General features: G+C 41.7%; 1 protein-coding gene across 1 annotated transcript; it reads right to left on the bottom strand.

The window, feature by feature from the left end:
* Nucleotides 1-2,021: 2,021 nt before the first annotated feature.
* On the bottom strand, nucleotides 2,022-11,505 carry LOC139703499 (zinc finger protein 433-like). Its single transcript, XM_071606977.1, has 6 exons — nucleotides 11,497-11,505; nucleotides 4,574-4,700; nucleotides 4,333-4,393; nucleotides 3,615-3,771; nucleotides 2,612-3,278; nucleotides 2,022-2,374 (listed from the first exon to the last, which is right to left on the bottom strand). Exons 1-6 carry the CDS (start codon nucleotides 11,497-11,499, stop codon nucleotides 2,022-2,024), a joined length of 1,368 nt encoding a protein of 455 aa, XP_071463078.1. The 5' UTR covers nucleotides 11,500-11,505.
* Between the last annotated feature and the right edge of the window lie 968 nt (nucleotides 11,506-12,473).

A 12,473-nucleotide genomic window follows, 5' to 3' on the forward strand; every position in this document is an offset into this window, starting at 1 on the left:
AAGACCTTCAAGAAGGAAGAGACCATCTGCAATTGTGGAGGAAACACCTGCAGAGCTGCATCTGCTGATGTGGTCATCAGTGGGGTCCACACACACAGCACCAGCAAACTCATCACCTGAGCTAAGGGACTGCTCGGTGCAAGAATGCCTGCCTAGCACCCACAAAGCAGGATTGGGTCCTCAGAAATGGGGAAATAAAAGAGAAAACAATTCAAGCATAGGGCAAAACATATTTTGAGAAAGTGCCTCTACAAGTAATATACACAAGTGACATTATGTTATAATGCTCTTTAATGTGCTTACATACAGCATGATACATGAGACTTAGAACAAGCACAAGTGACAAGAGTGGGGTCCCAGAGTCATCAACAGCTCAATAAGCAATCAAGGAATAGAAAGAGGCCAGCATCAGGTTACACAGACACATCCCTATGGTCCCAGCTGCCAGCCTCACTCCATCTCAAAAAACAACAATTAAAAGGACTGTGGAGAAACTCAGTGGTGGAGCCCTCCTGGGTGAAATGTGAACAAAGAAAGAGAGAAAAGACGTTCAGAAGAGACATTTCACCAATCTGTACCAAAGGCTGGAGTGGAGAGGCCTAAACTAACATACAGAATATGTAATGAAACATTAGACACAAAAGATTTAAAATACAGGAAAATGGAATCTAAAAATAAGAGAGATTTAACCGAGAAAAACATGTTGTTTTAAAATCTTCATGCTGATACAATGCTCCTCTTCAACCCAGGGTGCATTTTTGTTTCCTCTGAATAGATAAAAAAAGAAATGAAGGCACAAACCTTTTCACACACCTACAGTTTTTTTTTTCTCAAAATAAATAAATAAAATGAAATAAAACAAAAATATCCTCAAGTCTGAACAAGTTCAAATGGATCTGAAACAAGCAAAGGTCCTACCACATTTCTACATACAGGGCTTTTCTCCAGTGTGATTTCTTAAATGCTGTTCGAAGGGACCTGGAAAGTTGAAAGTCTTACTATAATTTTGAAAGAGAAAAAAAGGATCTTCCCAGATGTGAATTCTTTATGTCTTTGAAGAAAACTCTGAAAGCTGAATACTATCTCACATGGCGTATCCTCAGCATTTTCTACAGTATGAGTCCTTTCATACAACTGTACAAAACTAGAACAGCTCAACTACTTATATTTCTTTTTTTGCATAGGATTTATTCTTTTTATTCCAAAAGAGGCTTCTGAGTCCTTAGTAAAAGACTGAGAAAACTAGATATCCCACATTTCTCACATTCACAGGGCTTCTCTCTATGTTTTCATATATGAGAAGAAAAACAGGGCTGGATGGGAAGCTGACAGGATGTAGTTTTTCTCTGGTATGTATTCCAGGGCTTTTCTCTGGTATGTAGTCTTCCATGTTTATGAAGCTGATGGGATGTAGCAAAGGTGTTGCCACACTGCTTACATTCAGAGGGTTTGTTTTTCAATGGGAATGAAATGCCTTTGAAGGCAATAGGGAAAAATGGAATGATTTGTGATAATTTTATACATTTAAAGAGTTACTCAGTTGGAAGTGATGGTGTATGCCTTTAATTCCTGAGACTTGAGAGGCTAATTCTGAAGGATCAATGTTGGAGGGTAGCCTCAGCACCTTTGGAATACCCTAAGAAATGCAACAAGTCCCTGTCTCAAAATAAAAAGTAAGTGGAATGTAGCTAAGTGGTAGAGCACAACCAGAATAAATCCCCAGTGTCTGTCTGTCTGTCTGTCTCTCTCTCTCTCTCTCTCTCACACACACACACACACACACACGCACACATTTTCAGCAGTGTGAGTCCTTCCTTGTCTTTGAGGATGACAGGAAATATTGATTTACCAGGTTGACATTCAAAGGATTTTTCTCCAGTAACTTCCTACATGTATATGAGTGAAACAGTAATAACAGAAAAGTTTACCAATTGTTTACATGCATACGATTTCTCTGCAGTATCTGTTCTTTCACATGTGTGAAGCAGACAGGATGTGGCAAAAGCTTTTCCACATTGTTGTTATTCATAGCGCTTTTCTCTGGTATGTATTCTTCCATGTCTGTGAAGGGTAGGGGATGTAGCAAAGGCTTTGCCACACTGCTTACATTCATAGGGCTTCTCTCCAGTGTGCATTCTTCCATGAATCTGAAGGTAACTGGATCTAGAAAAGGCTTTGCCACACTGCTTACAATCATAAGGCTTCTGTCCAGTATGAGTTTTTTCATGTGAGTGAAGGTGACTGGATCTCGCAAAGGCTTTGCCACACTGCTTACATGCATAGGGCTTCTCTCCAGTGTGCATTCTTCCATGAATCCGAAGGGAACTGGACGCAGTAAAGGCTTTGCCACATTGCTTACATTCATAGGGCTTCGCTCCAGTATGAGTTTTTTCATGTGAGTGAAGGTTAGAGGACTGAGTGAAGGCTTTCCCACACTGCTTACATTCATATGGCTTCTCTCCAGTATGAGTTCGTTCATGTATCTGAAGGCCAGAGGCAGTAGTGAAGAATTTTCCACATTGTTGACATTCAGAGCATTTCTCTCTAGTATGTCTTCTTCCATGAATCTGAAGGTTACTAGATGTAGAAAAGGCTTTTCCACACTGCTCACATTTATAGGGCTTCTCCCCAGTATGAGTTTTTTCATGTGACTGAAGGTAACTGAATGTCGCAAAGGCTTTGCCACACTGCTTACATTCATAGGGCTTTTCTCCAGTATGCATCCTTCCATGAATCGGAAGAGAACTGGATGTAGAAAAGGCTTTTCCACACTGCTTACATTCATAGGACTTCTCTCCAATATGTGTTCTTCCATGTCTGTGAAGGTTAGAGGATTTAACAAAGGCTTTGCCACACTGCTTACATGCATAGGGCTTCTCTCCAGTATGAGTTTTTTCATGTGAGTGAAGGTTAGAGGACTGAGTGAAGGCTTTCCCACACTGCTTACATTCATATGGCTTCTCTCCAGTATGAGTTCGTTCATGTATCTGAAGGCCAGAGGCAGTAGTAAAGGCTTTTCCACACTGTTGACATTCATAGGGCTTTTCTCTGGTATGTATTCTTCCATGTATATGAAGCTGATGAGATGTAGCAAAGGCTTTGCCACACTGCTTACATTCATAGGGCTTCTCTCCAGTATGAATTTTTTCATGTGAGTGAAGGTTAGAAGACTGAGTGAAGGCTTTTCCACACTGCTTACATTCATAGGGCTTCTCTCCAGTATGCATTCTCTGATGTATTCTAAGTACACTGGGATAAGCAAAGTCTTTCCCACATACCTTACATTTGAAACGTTCATTCCCCATGTGTGTGATCCTGTGCCTTTGAAGACTTGTGTATGAAATACAGGTCTGACCACCTCGTTTACATTCATACACTTTCTCTCCAGCATGAGTTCTTTCATGTCTTCTTAATAAAGAGGAGAAACAAAAGGCTTTCCCACATACCTCACATTGAAAACGTTTATGTTCACTGTGTGTTCTCATGTGTCTTGGAACACCTGTGGGAGAAGACGAGGCTTCACCACATTGCTGATATTCATAGGGCTGCCACCCAGTATGAGTATCTTCATGCCTTTGAATGTCACTGGAATGACTGATGACTTTCCCACGTACTGTACATCCATAAGGTCCATCTCCAGTTTGTATTAACATTTGTGTGTAAACACTTCTGAGAGAAACCAGAGATCTCTTATATTGTTTAAGTTCACATGGCTTCTCTTCACATTCCTCATGCTTGTAGTATTTGTGTCCAGAGTGAGATGTGATCTGCCTATGAAGGAATGAAGGATATATGAAGTCTTTTGCACACATAATGAAGTCACATGGATTTACTCTATTAAAATTTTTCTTTGTTCAATTAAGAATTGGAATTGATTTGAAGGTTTCCCCAAACCCTTCTGTGCCTTGGAAGTTTACCATGACTTCTTTGAAGAAGTGACCAGCACATAATCAATGCTTGATTCATTCACAATTTTCTATTTATTGATAGACCTTTACATTACTACCAACATCAGGTAAAGGCTAAGTTTTCTGACTTGTTCAACTTGCCTAAAAATAAGGAGATTGAAAGCAAACAATCCTTTTCAACACAGCTTCTCTATGGCTATTATCCAAATAGTGATATTCACATATGCAATTTCATAGTACTTTTTGCATGTCAAATACTTTGAAAAGACTGAATATCTGTTACAGCTAAGTATATATTTCTGGTAAAAAGCACTATAAGAATAAATACTTCTCAAATTATGCATACTTCTTTCGTTGGTTTGCTTTAAACATTACATGACAGTTCTCAGACCCTGTCATAGGCTCCTCTTGTGAGTACAGTTACCTTACATTGCTCCCAGAGTTTTCAATCTGAACTTCAGTGGTCTTGTCTTCCCACTTGTTTCCTAAAATGAGAGAACAGAACAATCTTTATGAATATTTAGGAGCTAACAATGCTTTGCCAAATGATACATGCTATTAATGCTGCAATAATTCACCAACTGATTCCCTTTTCACCTTCTATATAAATGACCAAAATAAACATGAGTTCTCTATTTGATTAATTTTAAAAACATCATTATTACCTATAGAAGACAGGTTTCTGAAGACTTCCTGCATCACATCTCTGTAAATATTCTTCTGGGAAGGATCCAGCAAAGCCCACTCCTCCTGGGTGAAGTTCACAGCCACATCCTCAAAGGTCACTGAGATCTAAAATATCCCACCAAATGTATAGTGGAGGCCAGGAGAGATTGACAGCATGAGAAATCTGTACTCAATATGCATGATGTTCACATGATTCCCTGGCCTCTCGATTAATTCCACGATTTGGTCCATCAAATCTTTACTGCACTCAACTTCTTCCAGCCATTCCAACACGAGAAATTGCCTACTCAGAAGGAAAACATCATAGTGATTTATACCCTTTCTTTGGTGATTTCACAGGAAGTAAGACAGGCTCCCAGATTGCTCCTAAGTTCTTTATTGGTTGCACCTCTATTACATGTCTTAGAAACGTCCTGAGTGGTACAGAGCTAATATAAGCAATTCTGATAGTGCTTATCTTTAGAAAAGAAAGGTGATGAGTAGGAAATTGGAGGAATCATGAAACTAAGCATTTGAGAGAGATTCTGACAACTACAGTGGCTCCCTTTACCTACAAGGTTAATATAGACAACATGGTATTTACTAATGTCTTGTTTCCTCTGAAAGTCTATTGTTCCAAACTTGAAGAAATGCCTAGAATCAGCCCCTACTCACACCTCTGGGCATGGGGTCACTAAGGAGATTCCTTCACAGACAACATTTAGACAACCTTTCACACAGGTTGTCACAATGCATTACCTGGAGATTGAGCTCATCCTGTGTGATTACACTGAGAAAACCTAGAAGTTCGCAGATGCTTCAATCCAGAACAAATTTAGTCAACTAGCTTACAATTAAATGACCAAAACAAACATGAGTTCTCTATTTGATTAATTTAATTTATTTATTAATAAACACAACAATTTGATAATTTCCTGTGGTTACTGTCAAAGCAGAATGGGGTAAGTGAAAGATAGCACATGTCTTAGAAATAACTCAATGACCCAAAAATATTACCTTGTCCAAACAATAGCCATACAAAGTTTGGCTATACAAAACAATCTTCTTAATAACCAGCAGGCATGACTTTTGTAAGTCTCATGAGAACAATGAATGTCCAATGACTGTCAAACTCTTCTTAACAGCAGCCAGTTCACTACCATAATGTATAGTCATCAGACACATACCAATGTTCTGCTCAAGGACATTTTGATCAACGTTGGGCCACATATACAATGGTTGTCTGGTGTGAAAGAGATTCATCGTGCCTGTAGCAATGGTGTTGCAAACAAACCTAAGGCAGAAGCTCTTCCAGAGTGTGGTAAAGCAACAAGTTTGTAGCCCAGATTCCTGAACTATCCCACACAGTCTGGGTGTGAAACAGGCCACCATTCACATCTGTAAGCATGCTATGATGTCTTCACAGTGATGGAACAGGCAAAAAGAAAATGTCCCTGCCACTGACACAGAACTACACTCAAAAACTGAAAACATACCCCAGGGGCTGCGGTTGTGGCTCAGTGGTAGAGCACTCGAATCGCACATGCAATACCCTGGGTTCAATCCTCAGCAACACATACAAATGAATAACTAAAATAAAGGTATTGTGTCCAACTACAAATTAAAAATAAGTATTTTTTTTTTAAAAGTCATTCCGACTGCTGGGGTGGTGGTGTGCACCTGTAATTTAGCCACTAGGGAGGTCAAGAGAGGTCAAGGCAGGCAAATGGCAAGTTGGAGGCCAGTCTCAGCAACTTAGCAAGATACTCAGAAATTTAGAGAGACTGGTCTTCATCAAAAATTAAAAGGGGGTCTGGGATTGTAGTTCAGGGGCAGAGCACTTGCTAGCAGGTTTCAGGTACTGGATATGATTTCAGCAACACAGAAAAATAAACAAATGAAATAAATGTATTCTGTCCATCTACAACTATACAAAATATTTAAAAAATAAAAATAAATAATAAATACATAAGAAGAAGGGCTGAGAATGTGCTCAGTGGTCAAGTGCCTGTAGGTTTACTCCCCAGTAAAACACCTGCCCACCTCCAGAACGCTGCTCACAAACTGAAATTCATTTCTGGAGGATAACTAAGCATGAACAAGTCCATGGCATCAATCCCCACCACTCAAATGTAAGCAAATAAATAAACAACAGTCTACAATACTAATTCTCTTGGACTGGAGAGTAGCTCGGTAGTAGAAAACTTGCCAAGTATGTATTTGGCCTTCCCTCAGATCAATCTCCAGCAGTCCTCCACACACACACACACACACACACACACACACACACACACCAACACACACACACAAAAATACATATAATGAGAGATAAAAATTATTATAATATAAAAGATACACAATTAGAGGCATAAAATACAACAAAATCAATGGAAAGACAACACACTTTCTCACAAAGGAGATTGAATGTTCCCATGATCGACACTCTCTGAGAAAGCACTGAGAATTTCAGGAAATTCTGTGAAATTTAGGGCATGGTTTACTGTATTTTGGGGGTAAACTTAAGAAAAACTACATCTAAAAAAGGAAATAGTAGGGTTGGGATTCCAGCTCAGCAGTAGAGTGCTTGCCTAGCACATGAGAGGGCCTGGGTTTGATCCTCAGCACCACATAAAAATAAATAAATAGGTATTTTGTCCAACTACAGCAACAACAAAAAAATACTTTTCAAAAAATTGGAAATAGTACACTATATCGAAGATGAGCCAAAATATTGTACAGGACAGAGTATAGAGAGCATTTATGTTGCACCTAAATTTCATAAGCTAAAAGGCCAGCTCCCAAAGGGGTGGCCCTAGGAGGAGGCACTTAGGAGGGAACAGGAATCAGGTGACATAGTGGGAGTGCTCTTGAAGGAATCAGCACCCGTATTTAGACAGACATATGGCTCTTTTCCAGAAAACAAGTGTCATTTACTATTTCACTGATATTCAGTGATTAAATGATCATAATTGGGTATTTCAGGTATTGCCAAAATTGTTCTTAAAATTTACAATGAAGACAGGAGTGATGGTGCACACCTGTAACCCAGCGGTTCAGGTGTCTGAGTGCTGAGGCAATGTAGTAGGACTCTGTCTCAAAACAAAGAATCTAAAAGGGGCTGGTGGTTCAGCACCTCTGGGCTCTATTCCTGATACCAAAAAACCACACAGTTAACATGAACCTGCCAAGTCTTGACAACAAAAGTGAAAAACTGTCATCCTTTGTCAAATTCATCACCTTGTGAAAGACACATACTAGTTTTCATGAAATCACATTCAGAAATTTATCCACCACTATTTTTATAGAATTGGACTCAAATTCTGCAGCAATAATGCCAGACAGAGTTTCTCTGTATCTTACATGGCATTTTGGAATCTAGGGTGGGATTTCAATTTGAAATCACTGAAAAGACAAGATTGAATCTTACAGACTTTCTATACATACTCAGGGGTAGCAAAAGGTAAATTAGTTAATTAGGACTTTTCTTTTTCTTTTATTTCATTCTTTTTTTTGGGAGGGTGGTACCCCAAGATTAAACCCAGACACATTTTACTATTGAGCCACATCCCCAGTCATCCAGTCATTTGTATATTTTATTTTGAGATGCAGTCTAACTAGGTTGCATAAGGCCTGGATAAGTTGCTAAGGCTGTTCTCAAATTTGCAACACTCCTGTCTCAACCTCTGGAGCAAGAGGGATCACAGGTGAGCACCACTGTACCTGGCTGTAAGTTGGGATTTGTAACAATGGAAATGTAACTAGACTTTTTAAAATGCACTTCTCTCTTGCCTATTTAATAATAGTCCATCCCATTTGGCTCTGAATAAATAAACTTGGGCTTCAGATAAGTGAGCACATCATTTCAAAGTGATGCACAGAAAGCTTTGTGGCTGAGGGAGCACACATGTGTCAGGCTCAAGGGGCAGGGAAGGTCCCTGACAGCAGGAACATACTCCCTCCTGGTCTTGCTCCCTGAAAGCATCCAGGATCACTGTCCCAGGGACCGAAGTAGCACCCTAGATGAGGCCTGTTCCAGGAGATTCCTCAGATCAGAGCCCCCAGCAGCTTCCCTGAGAGGCTGCACCCTACATCTCAGGCTGTCCCCTAGGAGGAGCTGGCCCAGGGCCTGAAGTTCTGTTCACCTTGCAGGGCACAGGGCAGCTGTGGGCACTTTGTGGCAGCTCCTGTGGATAGTGAATGAGGACATGGGACCCTGTGAAGTGTCCAAAGGGAAACTCTGCCCAAGAAATCTGACATGGTGTCTACTCCTAAGGAAAGTAAAAGGAGAGGCACAAGATTTTTACAGCTATGAACTCAAGTTCTCTATACAGTCGCATCTACATCAAAGAACCTTCAGAGTACTTGATTTTAGCTAACTAGACCACCATGAGGGTAGAAAGGCAGGGTTCTGTATGGAGAACAAAAATTATCTTGGGCTATCTTAAGCCCTTCAATAGCCAATCATCTTAATTTCTGTATCAGACCACAATCTCAAAATTTCTCAGAGTATATCACTAACCTTACCAGACGTCTCCAAAATCTACCAAAGCTCAGAAAGAAATAACAGACATACAGAAGAAATTTTCTTTATTTTTTCTGTACCCCAATAACCTGATGTTCCTACCAATGCAATCGGTTAATGGAGTAATACACAGTTTCTTTTATAAAAGTTCATGTAGGCCGGACACAGTGGCACACAACTGTAATCCCAGCAACTTGAGAGGCTAAAGTAGGATGATTGCTAAATTCAAATGCAGCCTCAGCAACTTGGTGAGACCATAAGGAACTTAGTGAGATCATATGTGAAAATACAATATAAAAAGGGCTGGGGATGTAGCTCAGTGTTTAAGTGTCCCTGCGTTCAATCCCTGGTGTATTAGAAAAGAAAAGAAAAGAAAGAAAGAAGGAATTGATGTAATTATGTAATCTCTTCCAGGGAGGGACACACACATCATTCAGGGTAATTTGAATCCATGTACCTTAGTATAGTCATTAATATTTGGGTTAAAATGAACTATTTTCTGTAGCTGGGGTTGTCAGTGCTTTTAATCTCATCCGCTTTGGAAGCCGAGGCAGGAGGATCACAACTTTCAGGCCAGGATGGGAAAAATACCCAGATCCTTTCGGAAAATCATATTGAAAAGAGCTGGGGATGAAGGACAGTAAATGAATCAGACATTATTGTAGTGGCATCCCCTTTTTTCACAGAAAATTTTAACTGGGTTTCTCCAGAAATCTTCACCATGGCTAATTTTAGGACTGTCAACAAAACAGTGTCCACAAAAAAAGTTCAGTGTAGACAAACTTCCTATTTTTGTGTTGACCTATTTTACTGGGCCACTACTCTGAAAGAAATTAGCACTTGAAGTACTGGACTCGAACTCCCCTTACTACTTTTTTACACACTTGTATCCAGTATAGTAGTTTGTAGTAATGTGCAAACAAGGTGTCTGGCTTTGAGCTGGGCTTCACAGAGAACTTACCAACTAGGCTTCATGGAAACAGCTGGTGGGGGAGGAAAGAAAGGGGAGAAGAAGCTCTCCCCTTCTCAGGTGCTGTCCTTGAAGGGTTATCTTGGTCAGAACAGAGAAAGAAAAAGCTGCTTTTATGTGTATGATGTGACAACTTGACTATGGCGACTCCATTTTGTGAACTTAGCCAGGACACACAAATAAGTCACGACTGGGGCAGTTTGTATTCTTTTATTCATGAAAATTCCCCAAGAACACAGAATGATCTATGGTGCCAACTGGAGAATAACTGACTGCAACTTTCAGCCTTGTTTGCATTGCCTGAACCCCAAATGTCCCTTTTGTGGTTTTTGTGCTTAAATATGGAGCCAACTGAAGGCAGGGGCACCACTTTGATCATCTCATTCTTTTGAGAGCAGAGTGTCTGCCAAGAGCCAGCAATAAAGGCTTAATTTGAATGAGACTGTGTGCTGTGAGAGTTATTTGAGAGTCTCCATATTACAATGTGAACTTCTGAGCCCCTCCTCTTACATGATGAGTATAAAATCCTAAAACCACCTAAACTCAGGGTTTAGGGGATTGATTGATTGATTGATTACAGCAAAAGCTGTGCCCTCTGAGACTGGCTGCAGCCAGATAAAACTGTTTCTGGCTATCTTCAGTGCCTTGCCTCCTTTGTCCCTACATCAGTATTACCCTGTGTGCTTACGTGACTACACGACTGGGGTGACTCTACATCATGGACTATCAGAAAAGGGAGCAGTTATACTCTATTGATGAAGCCCAGGATTCCATATCCCTGGGATCTATAAACAACCTCCTTATTCCCTTTAAAGCAGTTATTTTGTCCAAACACAAGGAAGTGTTAAGTGATTATTCTTTCCCCTCAAGTATAATATTCACAAATAAAAACAAATGCCTTCAAAAGTGTCCTTTTTGCCAGGACAGTGGCACAGGCCTGTCATTCCAGATATGTGGGAGGCTGAAGCAGGAGGATCACAAGTTAAGGCTGGGGAGGGAGGGAGGAAAGGTCGGAGGGAGGGAGGAAAGGACGGAGGGAGTGAGGAAGGAAGGAAGGAAGATTCTTTCCAATATTTCACTAAGTGATAATGACAATTAGCGGACGGTGTCCATTTGAACCGAGTGGGAAGAACGAACGTCAGGCCGAGCAGTGAGGTGGAGGGAAGGAGGGTTTTAGAAGGCAGGAGGCGCCTGCAATTTGGGGAACCTACAGCAGCCTCCGGAGGAGCTCCCCTGGGAGAAGGAGGGTGCATTTGTGGCCCTGCTTCCTCCACGTTGGCAAGAGTGGGTGTGGGCCACCAGGGCCCTGAGCCACCCTTCCAAACCCAGGGAACCAGGGGACAGGGTCTAGGGCCCTCCGCAGCTCACCCGAGCGCCGGGCCCCAAGGCAGGTGCTCACCCCGCACCTTCAGCCCTGGTCGCAAACTCACCATTTTTGGCTTCCGTGGTGAACCGGGGTCCTCTGAGGAACCTAGAGTGAACCGAGATCGCGGGGTTCACAGGGAGCGAGAGTCACGTGTTTCCCTGAGGAGAGAACTCAGGCCCAGAGAAGGAGCAGCCCAGTCGCTGAGGAAGAAAAGCCCGCGATTGCGGAAGCCCGCCCTTCCCCTTCCTCTGCGCGCTGATTGGACAGTTCCTCCCATCGTCCTTGATGGGTGGCCTCCAGGCCCGCCTCTGCATCGTGACTGACAGCTAACATCATCCAATCGCTGGCTGAAATTGGGTTAGTGACAGATTCTTGGCCCCAGCCCTTCTCAGGTGGAGCTTCCCCCACTGTGCTGGGAACTAATCCAGGTGGGAAGCCTTGGCTTAGCCTCTGGTATGGAGGTGCCATGTGGCTCTGGTATATGTGTGCAACAGCCATAGAGTGCTTTCTGAGCATGGCGAGGCCCTGGGTTTAACCTCAACACAAAAACAAAGCACAGCTTCTCGGGGAGGCTGAGGCTGGAGGAGCCCAAGGTCAGTGAGACCTTCTCTTAAAATAAAATGAAAACCGTGGGATGTAGCTCAGAGGTCCAGGTCAAGCCCCACTGGGTTTATTCCCCAGTACCTCAAAGAAAAAGAAAGAACTATATAACATATTTTTTTTTCAGGTGATGCGACCTCAAGCAACTTAGAAAGACACAGTCTCCAAATTTTTGAAACACTATTTAAAGATATCATATGTATGACCCATACACAATATCTAAAAATGAGAACAATTTGAAAACTATTTTAGTAATTCTCATCACCTCCTGGCCTCTGTTGCTTTGAGGAGGCAGCCTGAGCTATGAAAGGAAGCAATTGGGGTGGGCTCTGATGCTCAGCATTCCATCCCCAGCAGAGAGGGTCCTCAGGGAGGAAGGAAGGCAATCCTCTAGGGCAGCAATGTGCAGTGGAAATAAAATGGGTGCCTTGTGCTTAGTGT

This window comes from Marmota flaviventris, chromosome Y (genome assembly GCF_047511675.1).
Source record: "Marmota flaviventris isolate mMarFla1 chromosome Y, mMarFla1.hap1, whole genome shotgun sequence".
In the NCBI taxonomy this organism is placed as follows: Eukaryota; Metazoa; Chordata; class Mammalia; order Rodentia; family Sciuridae; genus Marmota; species Marmota flaviventris.

Coding starts and splice junctions, on each gene's coding strand:
- LOC139703499 (XM_071606977.1), bottom strand. Junction 3,772..4,332: donor AACTCTGGGAGCAATGTAAG/GTAACTGTACTC, acceptor ATTCCTTCATAG/GCAGATCACATCTCACTCTG. Junction 2,375..2,611: donor TGGGGAGAAGCCCTATAAAT/GTGAGCAGTGTG, acceptor CTCATACTGGAG/CGAAGCCCTATGAATGTAAG.